This window comes from Dipodomys spectabilis, unplaced genomic scaffold (assembly GCF_019054845.1).
Source record: "Dipodomys spectabilis isolate Male_0828 unplaced genomic scaffold, ASM1905484v1 ptg000003l, whole genome shotgun sequence".
In the NCBI taxonomy this organism is placed as follows: domain Eukaryota; kingdom Metazoa; phylum Chordata; class Mammalia; order Rodentia; family Heteromyidae; genus Dipodomys; species Dipodomys spectabilis.
The window spans coordinates 3,716,433-3,732,362 of NW_024870680.1; the positions used below are offsets into that span (position 1 = coordinate 3,716,433).

Consider the following 15,930-nt stretch of genomic DNA (forward strand, 5'->3'; position numbering starts at 1 on the left):
ATTGAAGTAGCCAGTGAGTATGGGATTTCAGAAGTTCAGAAAGATCTTCCTAAAGAAATGAAGGAGAAACATCAAATACTGAGAAATCGAGGAAAAGGAAAAGCTGAGAACCAACTACTGAATTTGGCAGGGTGGAAGTTTTTGGTGGTCTTGACAAGAGGTGGCACCCATTCATATGGACTGAGTTTCGCAGAGACTGAGAAGAAAACAGAGATAGTGAGTATATTCAACTCTTTAGAAGAGACTGGCTCTCTAGAAGAGTAAGAAATAAGATGAGACCAACAGAAGGTCAATGCAGGGAATGAGGTAGGGGTAAATGTGGGGGATTTTGTTTGTGCCAGTGCTAGGGCTTGAACTCAGCGCCTTGTACTCTTGTCTTTTTGGCTCAAGACTGGCACTCTACCACTTGAGCCACACCTCTACTTCCAATTTTTTGCTGGTTAATTAAAGAAAAGGGCCTTGTGGACTTTTCTGCCTGGGCTGGCTTCAAACTCAGATCTTAGCCTCCTGAGTAGCCAGGATTACAGGCATGAGCCGCTGGCACCCAGCTAAGAGAGTGTTTTAAAGCTAGATGCTTTAAAACATGTTTGTATATTGAAGGGGAAAAAAATCTAGTAGAGAGGAAGACATTGACAATTCAAGAAACAGAGAAGAAAATTACAGGACCAATTCCCTGAGAAGACGAAAATGATGGATGGGCTCCATGGCTTTAACTAGGAGGAGAAAGTCCATCCATGGTTCAGCAGAAATGACAAAGCATGTGAACCTGAGGCAGAGGGTTTGTACCCTTGGTAGTGAGAACATTCCCAGGTTTGCTCCTGATTGCTGCTGTTGCCTTTGAGCCTCAGAACCTTCTTCAGAGAGAGAGAGAGAGAGAATTACAGTGTGGGACCACATAGTGCTTACAACACACAGGTGATGGTGGAGATTAAGCAGCTGGTACAGAGTACAAAGTCACAATCACAGTACGAGCAACCAGTGGTAGCTGCTCTTGTGTTGTTTCACTGAAATGTGTCACTCCTTCCTGTCAGATTTCCCAGTGTTTTGTGTCTCCCACCCCACCCCTTCCACAGCTGAGCTGCCTAAATTCTCTTTTCTCCCCTTCTTCTTTACCTCTCTCCCCTCACATCTCTCCCTCCCACCCCAGAGAAACCACCATTACTCTTCAGTGTCCTCCACCTCCAATCAGGAAAGGCTGTGTGGACTGCAGATGCTGAATGGATAGAAGTTACACCCCAGATCCCTCTGCTTTGCTTTCCACTGGGTGACTGACCAGGCCAGGCCAAACTCTCTCTCTAGCTCAGTATCCTCATCTATCATGATCTCCAGCCCTCTTCTAGCACTGAGATTCTGCAGAAAAGTCCGAGTTATTTGGCCCTCCCTCAGATTCTAACTTCCAAAGATACTTGACACCCAAAAAGGATAAATAATTCAAGGAATGTTGTTTGGGGAATGTCTCTGACAGAATATCTTTAGCGCCATCTGGTGGTGAAAAAGTGCCTCCTTTGAGGATGCAAAAGGCTACCATGAAATGGGATCTTTTGGGTGTGGTTTAGTGGTAGAGTGCTTGCCTGGCATGCATGAAGCTCTGGGTTCCATTCCTCGGTGCCACAGAAAAAAACCGGAAGTAGTGCTGTGCCTCAAGTGCTAGAGCACTAACCTTGAGCAAAGAGGCTCAGGGACAATGCCCAGGCCCTGAGTTCAGGGATCTTATTGAGCAGAAATCTGTATCCAAATGACAGGGAACTGCTAACTCGCTGACATCATGCTGGGCAAAAAAATCAAACAGAGAAATACAGACTCTGACTCAATTGAACCAAAAATGAAAGCAGCTTTTAATGGGGATAAAGTAGTTCTTCAGGAGATGGAAGTGGAGAAGAGCCACCATACCGGTGGGAAAATAATGCACAAAGACTTGGGACATGGAGAGAGGCTAAGACAATGGGATTTCCCTTGTCAACTCTATGGGAACTCAGGGCCTCTTTTCAGCCACTCCTCTACTTCAGGCTTTTTGCTGGTTAATTATAAATAAGTCTCTCAGATTTGTTCTGACAGAGCTCATTTTAAACCTTGATTTTCACATCTCAGCCTCCCAAGTAGCTAGGATTACGGTGTGAGCCACCAGCGCCAGGTGGCTTTAAGTGATTTCAGTGGTTTCTGAAGATGTCAGTTCAGAGTTTGTTTTGAGTGTAGTAAAGTGCTGATGCAGGCAATGGTGTAATCTAGTACTTTTGTTGATTTGGTTTGGTTTATTGTTGGTGTTATTTGTGTCAGTACTGGGGCTTGAACTCAGGGCCTGAGTGCTTACCCTGAGTATTTTTTCTCAAGGCTATTGATCTACCACTTGATCCAAAGCTTCGCTTCTGGTTTTTATTTTCTTTTTCGTGGTTAATTGGAGATAAGAGTCTCTCAGATTTTTCTTCCCAATTGGCCTGGAACTGAGATCCTCAGATCTCAGCCTCCTGAGTAGCTAAGATTACAGGCATGAGACACTGGTGCCCAGCTATGTTGTAGTCTAGTTGTATTCAGATATGATTTTTTAAAGTAGATAAGGGATAAGAAGAAACTGATTATGCCTCATGGAAGCAGAAGGCATTTGGCTGAGTCTTAAGGAATAAATTAGTTTTGTAAAGAGTAAGAAAAACACAATCAAAATAGGTGGCATATTCAAGGAAACATGAATAATACTATTGATACAGGGAAGGGTGAAGATGGAAAGACAGTTTTAAAATTCACTTACATACTTGCCCAGCAATGATTAGCATCTTGTACTTCCTTCTACAGACTTTGTATGGTTCTGTTCTTTGCGGCTCAATGTAGCAAAGTTCATAGACCTTAGTATCGGATTCTCTGCATTCAAACTTCTTTATATTGCATGATCTGCTGTGTACCTCATTTCTTTACTGTGTAAAAGGAGGATAACTGTGAGGATTAAATAATAAATACCTTCATATTAAAACATATAAGGCTTTTAGAAAGCCCTCTGAACCATGATGTTACAAAATCTTCGTTATGATCATTTTTGTTTATGATTCTTAAATTAATTTTTACTGTCTTTAAGTAGTTGTACAAAGTCAATTTACAAGTACAATGTACCTTAATCAATGTCACCACTTTCATCCTTTCCATTCATCTTGAATGACTACAACGTAAGTTACTCGCCCACTAGCCCTTTATTAAACTTGTCATGACAGCACTGTTGTAAATGACTTAGGACATAACTATGGCTTTTTAAAATGAAAAGCATACTGAGACATTTATTTTTCATTGCTCCCTTACTCACTCTAGAAAACATCATCTTTTTAATTTGTGCAAATAGTCATAAAGTCATAAATAATCACAGTTACACTTGAAAATTCTACTGCTCAAAGACTAAAGAATTACCTCCAACACAACTAAGATGAGTAATAAAGGAAGGGAGATGTAAAAATAAGAGAAGGGAGAATAAATCAGCTAATGCATTCCATTACATAGTCACAAAACAGTCAAGGAAGGGATAGACATGGCTGCCACATTCCTTGTCCCTTTAACCAGTCCTGAGGCCAGAGCTGACATTTATAAATTTCTTCCTCAGTCTCTGATTCCAAGTTTTCTTGTCCTTAGACAGGATCCCAGCTGGCCGGGGTTTTTACCCAACAGAGTGACCCAAGCCTTCATTTTTGAAGGCCCTGAATCTTTAGTAGGCCTCTCTCTGTGTGTTCTCCATTTTAAATATATCTAATTATCTTTTTAGTGAATCATTCTTTGTGGCTTCTTTGTGGTCTCCATGTACATGTATTTATCCCATTGCTTTATGTATGAATGATGGCAGAAGCAGCACCTAATTGGCTGCTCCCCTCTGAGAGCAATAAGTAAAAATCAGGTCTGTTCTTCCATAGGAATCTACAAAAAGAAGGCATAAATTATGGCTCTAAAAAGCTGCCTGATTTGGGCTGGGAATATGGCTTAGTCATAGAGTGCTTGCCTAACATGCATGAAGCCCTGGGTTCGATTCCTCAGTACCATATAAACAGAAAAGGACACAAGTGGTGCTGTGGCTGAAGTGGTAGAATGCTAGCCTTGAGCAAAAGAAGCTTGGGGACAGTGCCCAGGCCCTGAGTTCAAGTCCCAGGACTGGCAAAAAAAAAATAAATAAAACAAAACAAAACCTGCCTGATTTCAGGTTTGACTTCTTTAAGAGCTAAAGAAAGTTGTTTCCTCCCACACAGGTCATAGGGGTTGGGAATTCTTCCAAAGGTCTTCTGGTGGGGCTAGGAAGGTGGCTCAGTGGTAGAGTGCTTGCCTTGCATGCCTGAAGTCCTGGGTTCAATTCCTCAGCACCACATAAGCAGAAAAAGCCGGAAGTGGTGCTATAGCTCAAGTGGTCGAGCACTAGCCTTAAGCTGAAGAGCTGAGGGATAGCGCCCAGGCTCAGAGTTCATGCCCATGACTGACAAAAAAAAAAAAAAGGTCTTCTGGTGGGGGATGAGGGCCCATGGCGGGAGGCTGATCACAGTCCACTCTTGCAGGTACAGCCTCTGTTGCTGTGGCTGGAATCCTGGCTGCTCTTCGAATCACCAAGAAAAAGCTTTCTGATCAAGTATTTGTTTTCCTAGGTGCAGGCGAGGTAAGCACCATCTGGGAATCTCTACTGGTGTTCCCGTAGGATACAATGGGGGTAATGTTCTAGGCTTCTGCTAAGAGGAAGTAATACAAGTATTGTGATGGTCTCGGTTGCCTGAGCCTCAATATTTGGGTTTCTCAATATAAGGACTTAATTGGCTCTCCTGGGAGTTGTTGGGCTAGCAGAGACAAGAGGAGAATCTGATGTATTCCAAGCACCTTTTATCCTGTGACTAAACACTCTTTTTGTGGTCCCTCCCAGGCCGCCATGGGCATCACCCATCTCCTTATCATGGCACTAGAAAAGGAAGGTGTGTCTAAGCCAGAGGCTGTAAAGAAGATCTGGATGATGGATGCTGATGGGTTGATCATCAAGGTATTGTCTTTCTGGGAACCTGCAGGTTTTCTGATATTTGGAGTTCCCAGCCCCTGGACTGGAAAGAGTTCTCTCAGAGCCTAGTGCTCAGAATGGAGAGCTAAACAAGGGCAAAGACCTAGGCTCCAATTCAAAAGTTCTGTGTGTGTGTGTGTGTGTGTGTGTGTGTGTGCGCGCGCGCGCGCGCGCACGCGTGAGCGCGCCTGCCCATGGGCATATGTTCCCTCCAGCTTTCTCTCCTACCACTGTCTTTTTTTTTTTTTTTGTCGGTCATGGGGCTTGAACTCTGGGCCTGGGCACTGTCCCTCAGCTCTAGGCGAGCGCTCTACCACTTGAGCTACAGCGCCACTTCCGGTTTTCTAGAGGTTTATTGGAGATAGGAGTCTCACAGTCTTTCCTGCCTGGGCTGGCTTTGAACCGCGATCCTCAGATCTCAGCCTCCTGAGTAGCCACCGGTGCCCGGCTCCTACCACTGTCTTGCGTTAACGTTCAGCCATATTATAGTTCTTCAAAAGTAATGTGTGTACTCTCTCTCTCATCCACAGCTTTTCACATTTTGGGTTTTGTTTTTTTTTTTGCCTGAATGTTTTTCTCCTTTTCCTACATACCCCTTCTCAAACCTCAGCCCCTTCCCAATTCCCTTCTTCTCTCCTGAGATCACAGGTCACTTGCCTCCTTCACAAGTTTTCTTGGAGCATAGGTCTCAATTGATTTTCTGTATTTGTGCTCACCAGTCCCTCTCCCTCCAAACTGCACTGACTCTCTGTAGAGCAGTTGCCCTTTTTCTAGGCTTAGCGTGGAGCTGTCTTCACCACCCCACGTCCTTTCAGTACACAATCTAGTCACATACGTAGTCTGATAGGGCTTGCCACTCTTCCTGCTTGATCATTTTTCAAAATCATTTTGCCCACCTAAGTGGATCTCAAAACTAATGTCTTCTCTTTGGTTCTGCCCTTTGGTTTTCTTAGCCAGATGGGCTTTGCGGTCAGTACCTGGAACATAGCAAGTGAGGTGTGAGTGTACAAAGGAGTGAGAGGTCTAGCTCAGCATCTGATGAAAACATGTTAGGGATGCAGCTGGCCACCCCCCTTCTGTTAGGGCTTCACTCAGAATTCCTGTGTTCATGTCTCAGTCCTATTAACACTGAATGGCAGTGAGAGGGTTTTGTGGGTTGTTGTTTTTTTTTCTTTTTCTTTTTTTTTAAATGGAAGGAGGGCTGGGAAGGTGGCTCAGTGGTAGAGCGCTTGCCTTGCATGCATGAGGCCCTGAGTTCGATTCCTCACCACCACATAAACAGAAAAAGCCAGAAATGGTGCTGTGGCTCAAGTGGTAGAGTACTCACCTTGAGCTGAAGAGCTGAGGGACAGTGCCCAGGCCCAGAGTTCAAGCCCTATGAGCAACAACAACAACAACAACAACAAAAATGGCAGGAAGTGGAGCTGTGGCTCAAGAAGTAGAGCACTAGCCTTGAACAACACCTAGGCCCTGAGTTCAACCCCCAGGGCCAGCAAATAAGTAAATATCATTTACTGAGCAGGGGAGGTTCAAGGTTCAAAGCCAGTCTGGACAGCCAAATCTGAAAGGCTATTATCCCTAACTGGAAAAAGCTATAAGTGGAGATGTAGCTCAAGTGGCAAAGTAGTAGCCTTGAGTGAAAAAGCTAAAAAGAGTCCAAGGCCCTGGTTTGAAGCCCCAGTATTAGCACCAAAGAAAGAAAAATAGCAGATAAAAGCACACAGGGTCATGCATCGAAGAATAGCAGAGACTCTCAGAAGAAACTAGCCTTTTATAAAGAGCCAGATTACTCCTGGAGGAGACTTAGGCTTGGAGGTTTCTTTGCCCACCCCACGCATGACCTTTCTCGTCACATATAGACTAATAGGGCTTGCCACTCTTTCTGCTGACTCATTTTTCAAAATCATTTTGCTCACTCAAGTTGATCTCAAAGCTAGTGTCTTCCTTTTTGTTCTCATGAGGCCAGCTGGCTCAGAGGAATTAGTAGAAACTTTGTAGGTACGTCCCTGCGCATGTGAGCCGACCTGTGAACATCCTGAAGAAATTCAAGGAACCTGGAGCTGATTGGATACAGCTGGCTACTCCAAGTCTGTCCTGGAGTTTTGTCTGACTTACCAGAAGGCTAAACACTCTTGTAAGATACATTCCCATGAGCTCCCAGATCCTGGAATTCTCAAGTCTTTAAGTCTCAACTGGGCTCAGGTGCTGCATATCTTGGGAACAAGGGACGAGGTGAGACTAAGACATTTCTTGAGAGCCTTTCTATCTGACTCCAGCAGCCCAAAAAGAAAAGAAAAAAAAAAAAAAAGATTGCAAGGTGTGGGTGGCTTGTGCCTGTGATACTAGCTACTCTGCTCAAGAGGCTGAGATGAAAGGATCTCAGTTCAAAGCCAGCCTAGGCAGGAAAATCTGTGAGACCTCTCTCCAATGAAATACCAAATGCCAGAAGTAGGGCTGGGGCTCAAGGGATAGAGCACTAGCCTTGAGCACAAAAAGCTCAGGGACAGCACCCAGGCCCTGAGTCTAAGATCCAGAACTGGAACACACACACACACACATACACACACACAAGATTTAAGGATCTCCTTCTGTAGTTTGGCTATAAACCCCCTCATATGTGCACATACACACACACACACACACATTTAGTTTCTATCTTACATACTACTGGGTGATAACATCACAAACTTGACCCTCAAGGCTTCTGGAAGCTCAGCCTAGAGCCAGTGCTCCTGGAAATCCCAGATGCATCAGTGCCCCTGCCAGCAAGCCCTTGTCACCACAGCTGCTTCACGAACCTTTCTTTCCAACAGGGGAGGAGAAATATGGGCCATGGAAAAGAGGTATTTGCCAAGGATCATCAGGAAACGCACTCTCTGGAGGAGGTGGTGAAGCTGGTGAAGCCCACCGTCATTATAGGTAGGAGGAGGAAGCAACCCAACCCGCTGGCCAGCCCTCTTCACTTGCAAATAGGGACGCTGGGGCTCATCCAGGGAACCCAGCGCCCTTGGGAAAAACATCTCTAACCTCCAGGGCACATCCCATTCTGGGCTCTAAACTTTCATGAAGTCCATTCTGTGTTTATGTTTGTATCTATAGCTGTGTGTGTATATATATAATGTTTACATATATAATATCTAATATATACACACATGCGTAATTTCTATATTTCACAGAGGAATGAGCTAGAGTTGGGTTGATGATGTACATTGGTAGAGGGCAGTGGAAAACTGTGGGGCTGACTGCTAATCAGGCAGAGACAAGCCTTCCTCTGCCCTAGGTGAGGCCTTGTCTGCAATGTACAGGAAAGGCATAGGAAGTATCCTGGGTTGATATCGTGTTATCTCCCCTTGTACAAAGGAAGCAACAGGAATGCCTTCCTGGTGCCTCTATCAGGAGCCTGAAGGGGATCTGTGCCCTCAGACAGATTCCTCCATACAAGGGCTTAGGCAGCTCAAGCAGAAACTTGAGTCATAGGGAAATTCCCATGACTCCTCATTCTTTCATGGTGCACTGACTTCTCCCACTACTACCAAGGAGAGGAATGAGGTGTCTATAACAGAGTAGGCAAACCCACTCCCCATTTGTTTTCCCCTGTAGGTGTTGCTGCTGCCACAGGAGCCTTCACAGATCAGATTCTGAAGGACATGGCCTCCTTCAATGAACGCCCTGTCATCTTTGCCCTGAGCAACCCCACCAGCAAGGCTGAGTGCACAGCTGAAAGGTGCTACCGGCTTACAGAGGTCAGCAGAAGTCCCTCCTTCCCCCAGCTAAGAGGGCATCATAATAATAATGACAAGTCACATGCTGAGGGGGCAAGAAATAGTCCATCATGGTATGGAAAGGTTTGGAAAGGTGACACAAGTTTTCCAAGGTCACAGAGCTAATAAGGAGAACTGGTCCATAAGAACAGGTCTTAGTTGAAAGTCCAAGCTCTCCCCACTGCTCAGGGTTTCCCCTAAAGAATAGAGCTCTTGGGGCTGGGAAGGTGGCTCAGTGGTAGAGCGCTTGCCTTGCATGCTCGAGGCCCTGGGTTCGATTCCTCAGCCCCACATAAGCAAAAAGAAAAAAGCCAGAAGTGGCGCTGTGGCTCAAGTGGTAGAGTGCTAGCCTTGAGCTGAAGAGCTGAGGGACAGCGCCCAGGTCCCACGACCAGACCCAAAAAAAACAAAACAAAAAGACAAAAAACAGAGCTCTTGCCAAAACCCCAAGACTTTGAGAAGTATCTGTCATGTCCTGGATTGGCCTTCTCAGGAAGTGACAGGTTAAAAAAAAAATGATCCCACAAATTCCATCACCTTTCAGTGGGGTTGTTGGGTAACTCCAAAGGAATTGGGGACTGAGCTTTCTGGCCAAGTAAATAAATAAATGTGCTTTGAGCACCTTTCATGTTCTTCAGAACTATACTGGGCATTCCAGAAAGAGTGAAGAATGGCCTTAAATTTGGGAGGTAAAAATGGACTGCTTTGACTGCCCCCAAACTAATCTTGGAGCTCCACCTCTGCTTTTCTTCTTGATTCCAGGGTCGAGGGATCTTTGCAAGTGGAAGTCCTTTCGACAGTGTGACTCTGGAAAATGGCCAGACATTCACTCCTGGGCAAGGAAACAATGCCTACGTGTTCCCCGGGGTGGCACTGGGAGTCATTGCTGGCAAGATCCGGCACATCCCTGATGAGATCTTCCTCCTAACAGCCGAGGTACCACTGTCACCACTCTCTCAAATGCTCTCTAATAGAGCCCTGGGGTCCACACCAGGTCCTCAAGACTGGTAGCCCCTAAAGATTCCTTTCCTCTTATCTCTTTTACTCATGGGCCTGCAACTTTGGCAATGGATCTCCAAAGCACATGAATTTCCAGATTACCTTGAGACTTGGCCTTGGCTCCAAGCACACAAAGGACTATTAAGAAGATAGGGGGTATAGTCAGTGGATGGGGGATTGGAAGGAGAGAATGAGTGAGGAGATGGGCTAGTAATGAGCCCACTGCTTTCCAGCTCCTAGCAATGCCACCTAAAAGCATAGACAGGGAAGATGCCACCAGCCCCCTGAATGTGTGGACCTATGGACCATGCTGGGTGATGGATTCTTCATGTGACCTTGAACACATCTCTGGAGTCATGGTGGCAGTAAGCCCCTTTAGGATACTTTCTATAGGGGAACAAATTGGGGTGCATGCACTATTCTGGATGTGTTGAGGATGTTTCTGGTCTAGGTATCATACTGGAAAAGCTCCTGGAAAGAAGCATTCCTTACTTGAAAAAGTTCCTTACTAGAAGAAAGAGTTGCTGTTTTGTTTTGTTTGTTCTTTGCCAGTCCTGGGTCTTGAACTCGGGGCCTGGACACTGTCCCTGGGCTCCTTTTACTCAAGGCTAACACTTGAGATACAGCACCACTTCTGGCTTTTTATGTGATTAATTGCAGATACAGTCTCATGGACTTTGCCTGCCTGGTCTGGTTTCAAACCATATTCCTCAGCCTCCTGAGTAGCTAGGATTACAGGTGTGAGCCACTGGTGCCTGGCTGATTTGGTTTTTTTTTTTTAAGCAATGAAAGAACTCATTAAGAAAAATAACATATTCATATTATTAGTTATGAGTGACAATTACAAACACTAAGTGCCAAGCACATTCTCACTCTGAAGAAACCAAGGCATAGAAATACCAGATGCTGTAATCCTAGCTACTCAGGAGGCTGAGATCTGAGGATTGTGGTTCAAAGCCAGCCCAGGCAGGAAAGTCCGTGAGACTCTTATCTCCAATAAAACACTCAGAAAACCAGAAGTGTCACTGAGGCTTAAGTGATAGAGCATTAGCCTTGAGCTGAAGAGCTGAGGAACAGCACCCAGGCCCAGAGTTCAAGCCCCCCAACCAACAAAAAAGAAAGAAAGAGAGAGAGAAAGAGAGAGAGAAAGAGAGGAGAAAAAGAAATACCTCTGATGAAATAAGCTAATCAAAGCTGTATCCAAATATTGAATGTATTTATACTCAACAAGCTCCACAGGCTTTCCTGTGACTTCTGGCCTCCTCCCAATGGTACTGGTGAAAGCCTTAAATCTAACAAGACAGGAATAGCTTCTGTGCAGCCCTGTCCACATCCTTCTCTGTCAGCCCCAAAGGAATCATCTTTATGCCCCAGCTTCGTTCTTACTGTGGCTGGGCTTGGCATTAGTCTGCCAGATCATGTAAAAAATGTCTCCTAGAGGGGGGAGTAGCCACTTCTCAACCCTACCCACACCAGTTACAACTTTGGGTGACAGACCTCTGTCCTTGTCTGAGTATTCTATGAGTCTTATCACCTTGTTGTGATGGGTGATTCTTGTAGCTGTGGGTAGAGTTGTTTGAAATCCCAGCATGGAAAGAATTATGTCCTATTTGAAATTACTTTGAAAGCAGATTTCCCTATTAAGCAAAAACATAGTTGTTTGAGCCCCTCTTAGGTCACCCCCACAACATATCTGCACATCCCTCCCTCAGTGCCAAGAGATCCTTTGGCTCCATTTTGTGAACAGTGCCCATCAATGACACAGGAGTTGCTCCTTAGCCACTTAGTAAGCACCTGTCAGAAGCAAGGGTAGGAGCATGCTGTGGCTCTCCTCATTTCATATCTTTGTACAACTCCTTGAACTTCCAGGATAACTCTCCTACCTCTCCTGGTTTCTATGCAAGACACTTCATTGCCATACTAAATATTATTTTCAATGTCATGTCCAAGCTCTCCGTCCTCCCTCTCTCTCCTCTCTCATACCTCAAGCATTTACATGTACTATACCTTCTCCCTACCCAGTGATTTATAATTAGTTCATCAGCTCTCTGCCTATCCCACTTTTTCCATTACACAGCAGATGAGGCCTTGTCTTTTTATATGCTTTCATGTCCCCTCTCATTGCATGAGTTCATTATAATTGGTACTGTTATTTATTAATTGTCCAGTGATTGCTGCTCCCCACTAAAGACTATAGTTTTTCTCCATGGAGTCTCAGCACCTAGCACAGGTGGAACTGTAGAACTCAGTGAACATTTGAATGAATAGAAAGGTGAGATAGGAATATGAGAAGGAGGCAAAGGAGAGAGCGATTTGCTTTTCCAGTGCCTGTAAACTCTGAGGCAAAACCAACAAATATTCTTAGCACCATTGGGAGGAGATTCACAACCACCACATTGGAGAAAATGATTTGCAAGGCTGACTAAGCACCAGTGCTTAAGGCTTTGATGGGCACTCAGGATGGTACCAAGCCTGTGAAAAGAGGCTAAGCCCACAAAATGATAGACCCAGCAATCTTTGTGCAAAACGCTAGATCAACCAAGAGGACACTTTGTAGTCTTTGTAGGTCACAAGTTTATTTACCTTGGTCTTAGTGATTTTTCTTTGGAATTTGGAAGGTCTCATGCAACTTTAAATCTCAGCCAGACTCACAGTATAGAAAGGATGTGTCCTGGGGTTTTTGTTTGTTTGTTTGGTTTGGTTTTTTGTTGGTCATGGGGCTTGAATTCTGGACGCGAGTGCTGTCCTTGAGCTCTTTAGCTCAAGGTGAGCACTCTACCACTTGAGCCACAGCACCACTTCCGGATTTCTGATGGTTAATTGGAGATGAGTCTCATGGACTTTCCTGCCCAGGCCGGCTTTGATCTCAGATCCTCAGATCTCAGCCTCCTGAGTAGCTAGGATTACAGGCGTGAGTAACAGCCTAAGTATCAACTCTCTTTGAGACTATGTAATGGTTAGCAGTAGAAACTACAGTGTTTTACCACCTGTGCAGGGGTGAGGCATCTCTAGGTAATGGGTTGGGGCTAGGGGTGGGGGGTGTTTTGTTTTTGCCAGTCCTGGGGCTTGAATTCAGGGCCTGGGCACTGTCCCAGGCTTAAGGTCAGCACTCTACCACTTGAGCCACAGTGCCACTTCCAGCTTTTCTGTGTATGTGTAGCTGAGGAATGGAACCCAGGGCTTCATGCATGCTAGACAAGCACTCTACCACTAAGCCACCTTCCAGCTCAAGGGCTGGGGTTCTGAAAGGACAAACAGCTGATTCCTCCTGGTTCTTTCTCTGTCTGTAGCACATTGCCGAGGAGGTCTCTGAGTTTCATCTTTCCCAGGGGAGACTGTACCCACCGTTCACCATCATTCGAGATGTCTCTATAAGAATTGCTGCCAAAGTAAGGAGCACTGCTCTCCTCATAGTAGAGGGTGGTGGGACACAGACACTTTCTGGCTCCAAAAGAGCCAGGAGATGGTGCTGTGAAGCCATTATGAGCTCATCTGGCTTTGTGGCATGCAGCCCAGAGGCTCAGAGGCTGAGCAACGAATTTGAGCCTGCAGCCCAAGCTCCACCCTGAATACCCACCCAAACCAGTTCTGGGGAAGTTCCTGATCCTGCCTCCTCCCTACCCAGACATGGAGCAGAAAAGTCACTGAAGTCTTGTGAAGTGGAAAGTGGGTAGAAATTTTAAAAAAAATGAATCAGAGTTACCCATTGATAAGAAAGGTTAGCTTGCATAGCATCCCAAAAGGGGGCTTGGGTTTTGAGGCCCAGTCCTTTCCTTCCCTGGAGCCTTTCCCAAAAAGGCCAGTTCCTCTCTTCCAGAATTCTGAAGATGCTCAAAGACAGCAGTGAGAAAGCTCCACATTCTGTGCTTATCTGGCCAGAATAGATGCTCGTTCTTCCTGTTTTTCTCAGATTGGCTGGATCCTAAGACAATTGAATTCATGATCTATTCCAGACTAGGAAACTATTCAGAAACGATAGGTTTTTCAAAGAATCTGAGCAGAGTGCAACTCTGGGTCAAAGGGGTAGTGGTTAAAGCTGGATAAAGGGCGTATAAGGGTCTATTATACTGCTATGTCTGTTAATGTATCTTTTTTCCATAACTTTTTCAAATCATCTTAGAAAATGCATTGTACAACAGCACACATTCCCCATAAGTCAATCAGCGCAGGAGCCTTTAAACCAGACTAAAGATCAGAAGTCTTTACCCTGTCCAGTTCCTTCTTTCTGGAGAAATTCAAGTTCATACTCTCCTGACACCAAATCTCACACTCACCAAACAATACCCAGCATGTGAATTCACTTCCATCCACATTCAGGAGGGAAAGCAATTCATTTCTAATTATGTGCTACTTTTACCTGTTAATTAAATTTAGCCTCACACCATTCCAGAGAAATGTATCATTACACCTGCTGTACACACAAGGAAATAGAAGCTCAGCTAGGATAATGTCTTACTACTGGGAACCCACAGGCTATGGGAAATGGGCCAAAATTTAGACTGGACCTTTTGACCCTGGCCCACTATTTATTCTGTGCCAAAGTTGCCTGACTAGAACAAAAAGTTTAGCATTTTCCTACCCACAGTTCATGAGGAGGAACATGGCTGGCTCTTTAGGGTGAATCCCCATCCTTGCATTAGGTTTTCAAATAAGGGCCTTTAGGCAGTTTTTCCTGGTGATTCAATTCCTCAACCAAATCTGATTGTGTTTGTTTTTTTTTTCCCCCTAGATCCTTGACTACGCATACAAGCACAACCTGGCTTCCTACTATCCGGAACCCACAGACAAGGAGGCTTTTCTAAGATCCCTGGTCTACACTTCCAACTATGACTCCTTTAGAGGGGACACCTACACTTGGCCCAAGGAAGCCATGAGTTTTCAGACTATCTAATGCCATTTCAGGAACTTATAACATCACTCTATAAATGGGTTCCAAAACTGACATCCTTGTTGCCATCATTTTGTTTTGTTTTTTTCCATTTGAGATTTTTAGTGGGAGGGGAGATGCTGGTACCTACTGTGGTTGAGGACTTGTCCTTGAAGGCTCTGGCAGTTTACCTTCCTATGGTCCTTTTCTTAGTTCCTTCCTGATTTCTAGCTCCTGTCTAGGTCTTGCAGAAAACAGAGAATTCTCAGGATCCCACCTTTATAGAGCTCATCAAGGCCTCGGAGAGTAATTGGACACAACTCCTTTTGCCATAACAGAAAAAGGTTCAAGGCCATGAGAACCATGTAGATAAAGGTGGAGGGTGGTCAAAGAAGGATGTTTCCTGTAAGATACAAAAGAAGGCTCAAGGAGTAGTTCTTGCACTGAGACTCGAGGGGGAAGAATGGATGGGACTCGGGGGCAGATGAGCAAGTATGAGTACAATCATCAGCCAAAAAATATGGTCCAATCATCAAGGAATCCAGACCCTTCTTAGGATCACACTCCCCTCCGAGATTCTGCAGGGGGTTATTACTAAAAAGAAAGCCAGAGAAATATGGGTGGGGAGGGTCAGCAGGGCCGGGAGTAAAGAGGAAGCAAAACAGTGAGGGAAAATGCCATGGGGAGTTCTAAGGAAGACTTGATTTCATTTTCCTGGCTCTGGAACACACTTTTATCCATCCTCCATACTCTGAAGTAATTGAGCAGCCCAGAGCAGCTTCCTTGTAGAGGTGATGTCAGTCTGGCCCTGGGTGTTTCAGAGATCAAGTTCTTTCCACATCATCATTTACCTTGTCTATATCCAGGGGAGCAGACACTACAGAGAATATAGCTGAGGAAAGAGGTAGCAACCCCTCTAAGACCTGCTCAGATGACAACTTTCAGTCTCTAGTCTGTCTTACTCTTTTTTTTTTTTTGGTCCGGTAGTGGGGCCTGAACTCTGGGCCTGGGCGCTGTCCCTCAGCTCTTCAGCTCAAGGCAAGTGCTCTACTACTTGAGCCACAGCACCACTTCCAGCTTTTTTCTTTTTGCTTATGTGGTGCTGAGGAATCGAACCCAGGGCCTCAGGCATGCAAGGCAAGTGCTCTACCACTGAGCCACCTTCCCAGCCCCGTAGTCTGTCTTACTCTTGCTTATAGTCCCACCCTTGCTGCTGCCACCTCAGCCTCAGTATCTCCACTGGCTACCTCTCAATGACAAGCGTGTCCACAAGTGTATAGACCACTAGGCTCCTAGAAGAGTAGTTAGCA

General features: G+C 45.2%; 1 protein-coding gene across 1 annotated transcript in view; it reads left to right on the top strand.

Moving 5' to 3' along the window:
* Positions 1–14,644, top strand: part of Me3 (malic enzyme 3) — a 200,547-nt gene extending 185,903 nt beyond the window's left edge. Inside the window, exons 8-14 of the mRNA XM_042688403.1 lie at positions 4,509–4,606; positions 4,865–4,978; positions 7,807–7,912; positions 8,594–8,736; positions 9,517–9,690; positions 13,044–13,142; positions 14,483–14,644. Coding sequence (XP_042544337.1) covers positions 4,509–4,606; positions 4,865–4,978; positions 7,807–7,912; positions 8,594–8,736; positions 9,517–9,690; positions 13,044–13,142; positions 14,483–14,644 — 896 coding nt within the window. The remainder of the gene's footprint in view (positions 1–4,508; positions 4,607–4,864; positions 4,979–7,806; positions 7,913–8,593; positions 8,737–9,516; positions 9,691–13,043; positions 13,143–14,482) is intronic.
* Positions 14,645–15,930: the final 1,286 nt, after the last annotated feature.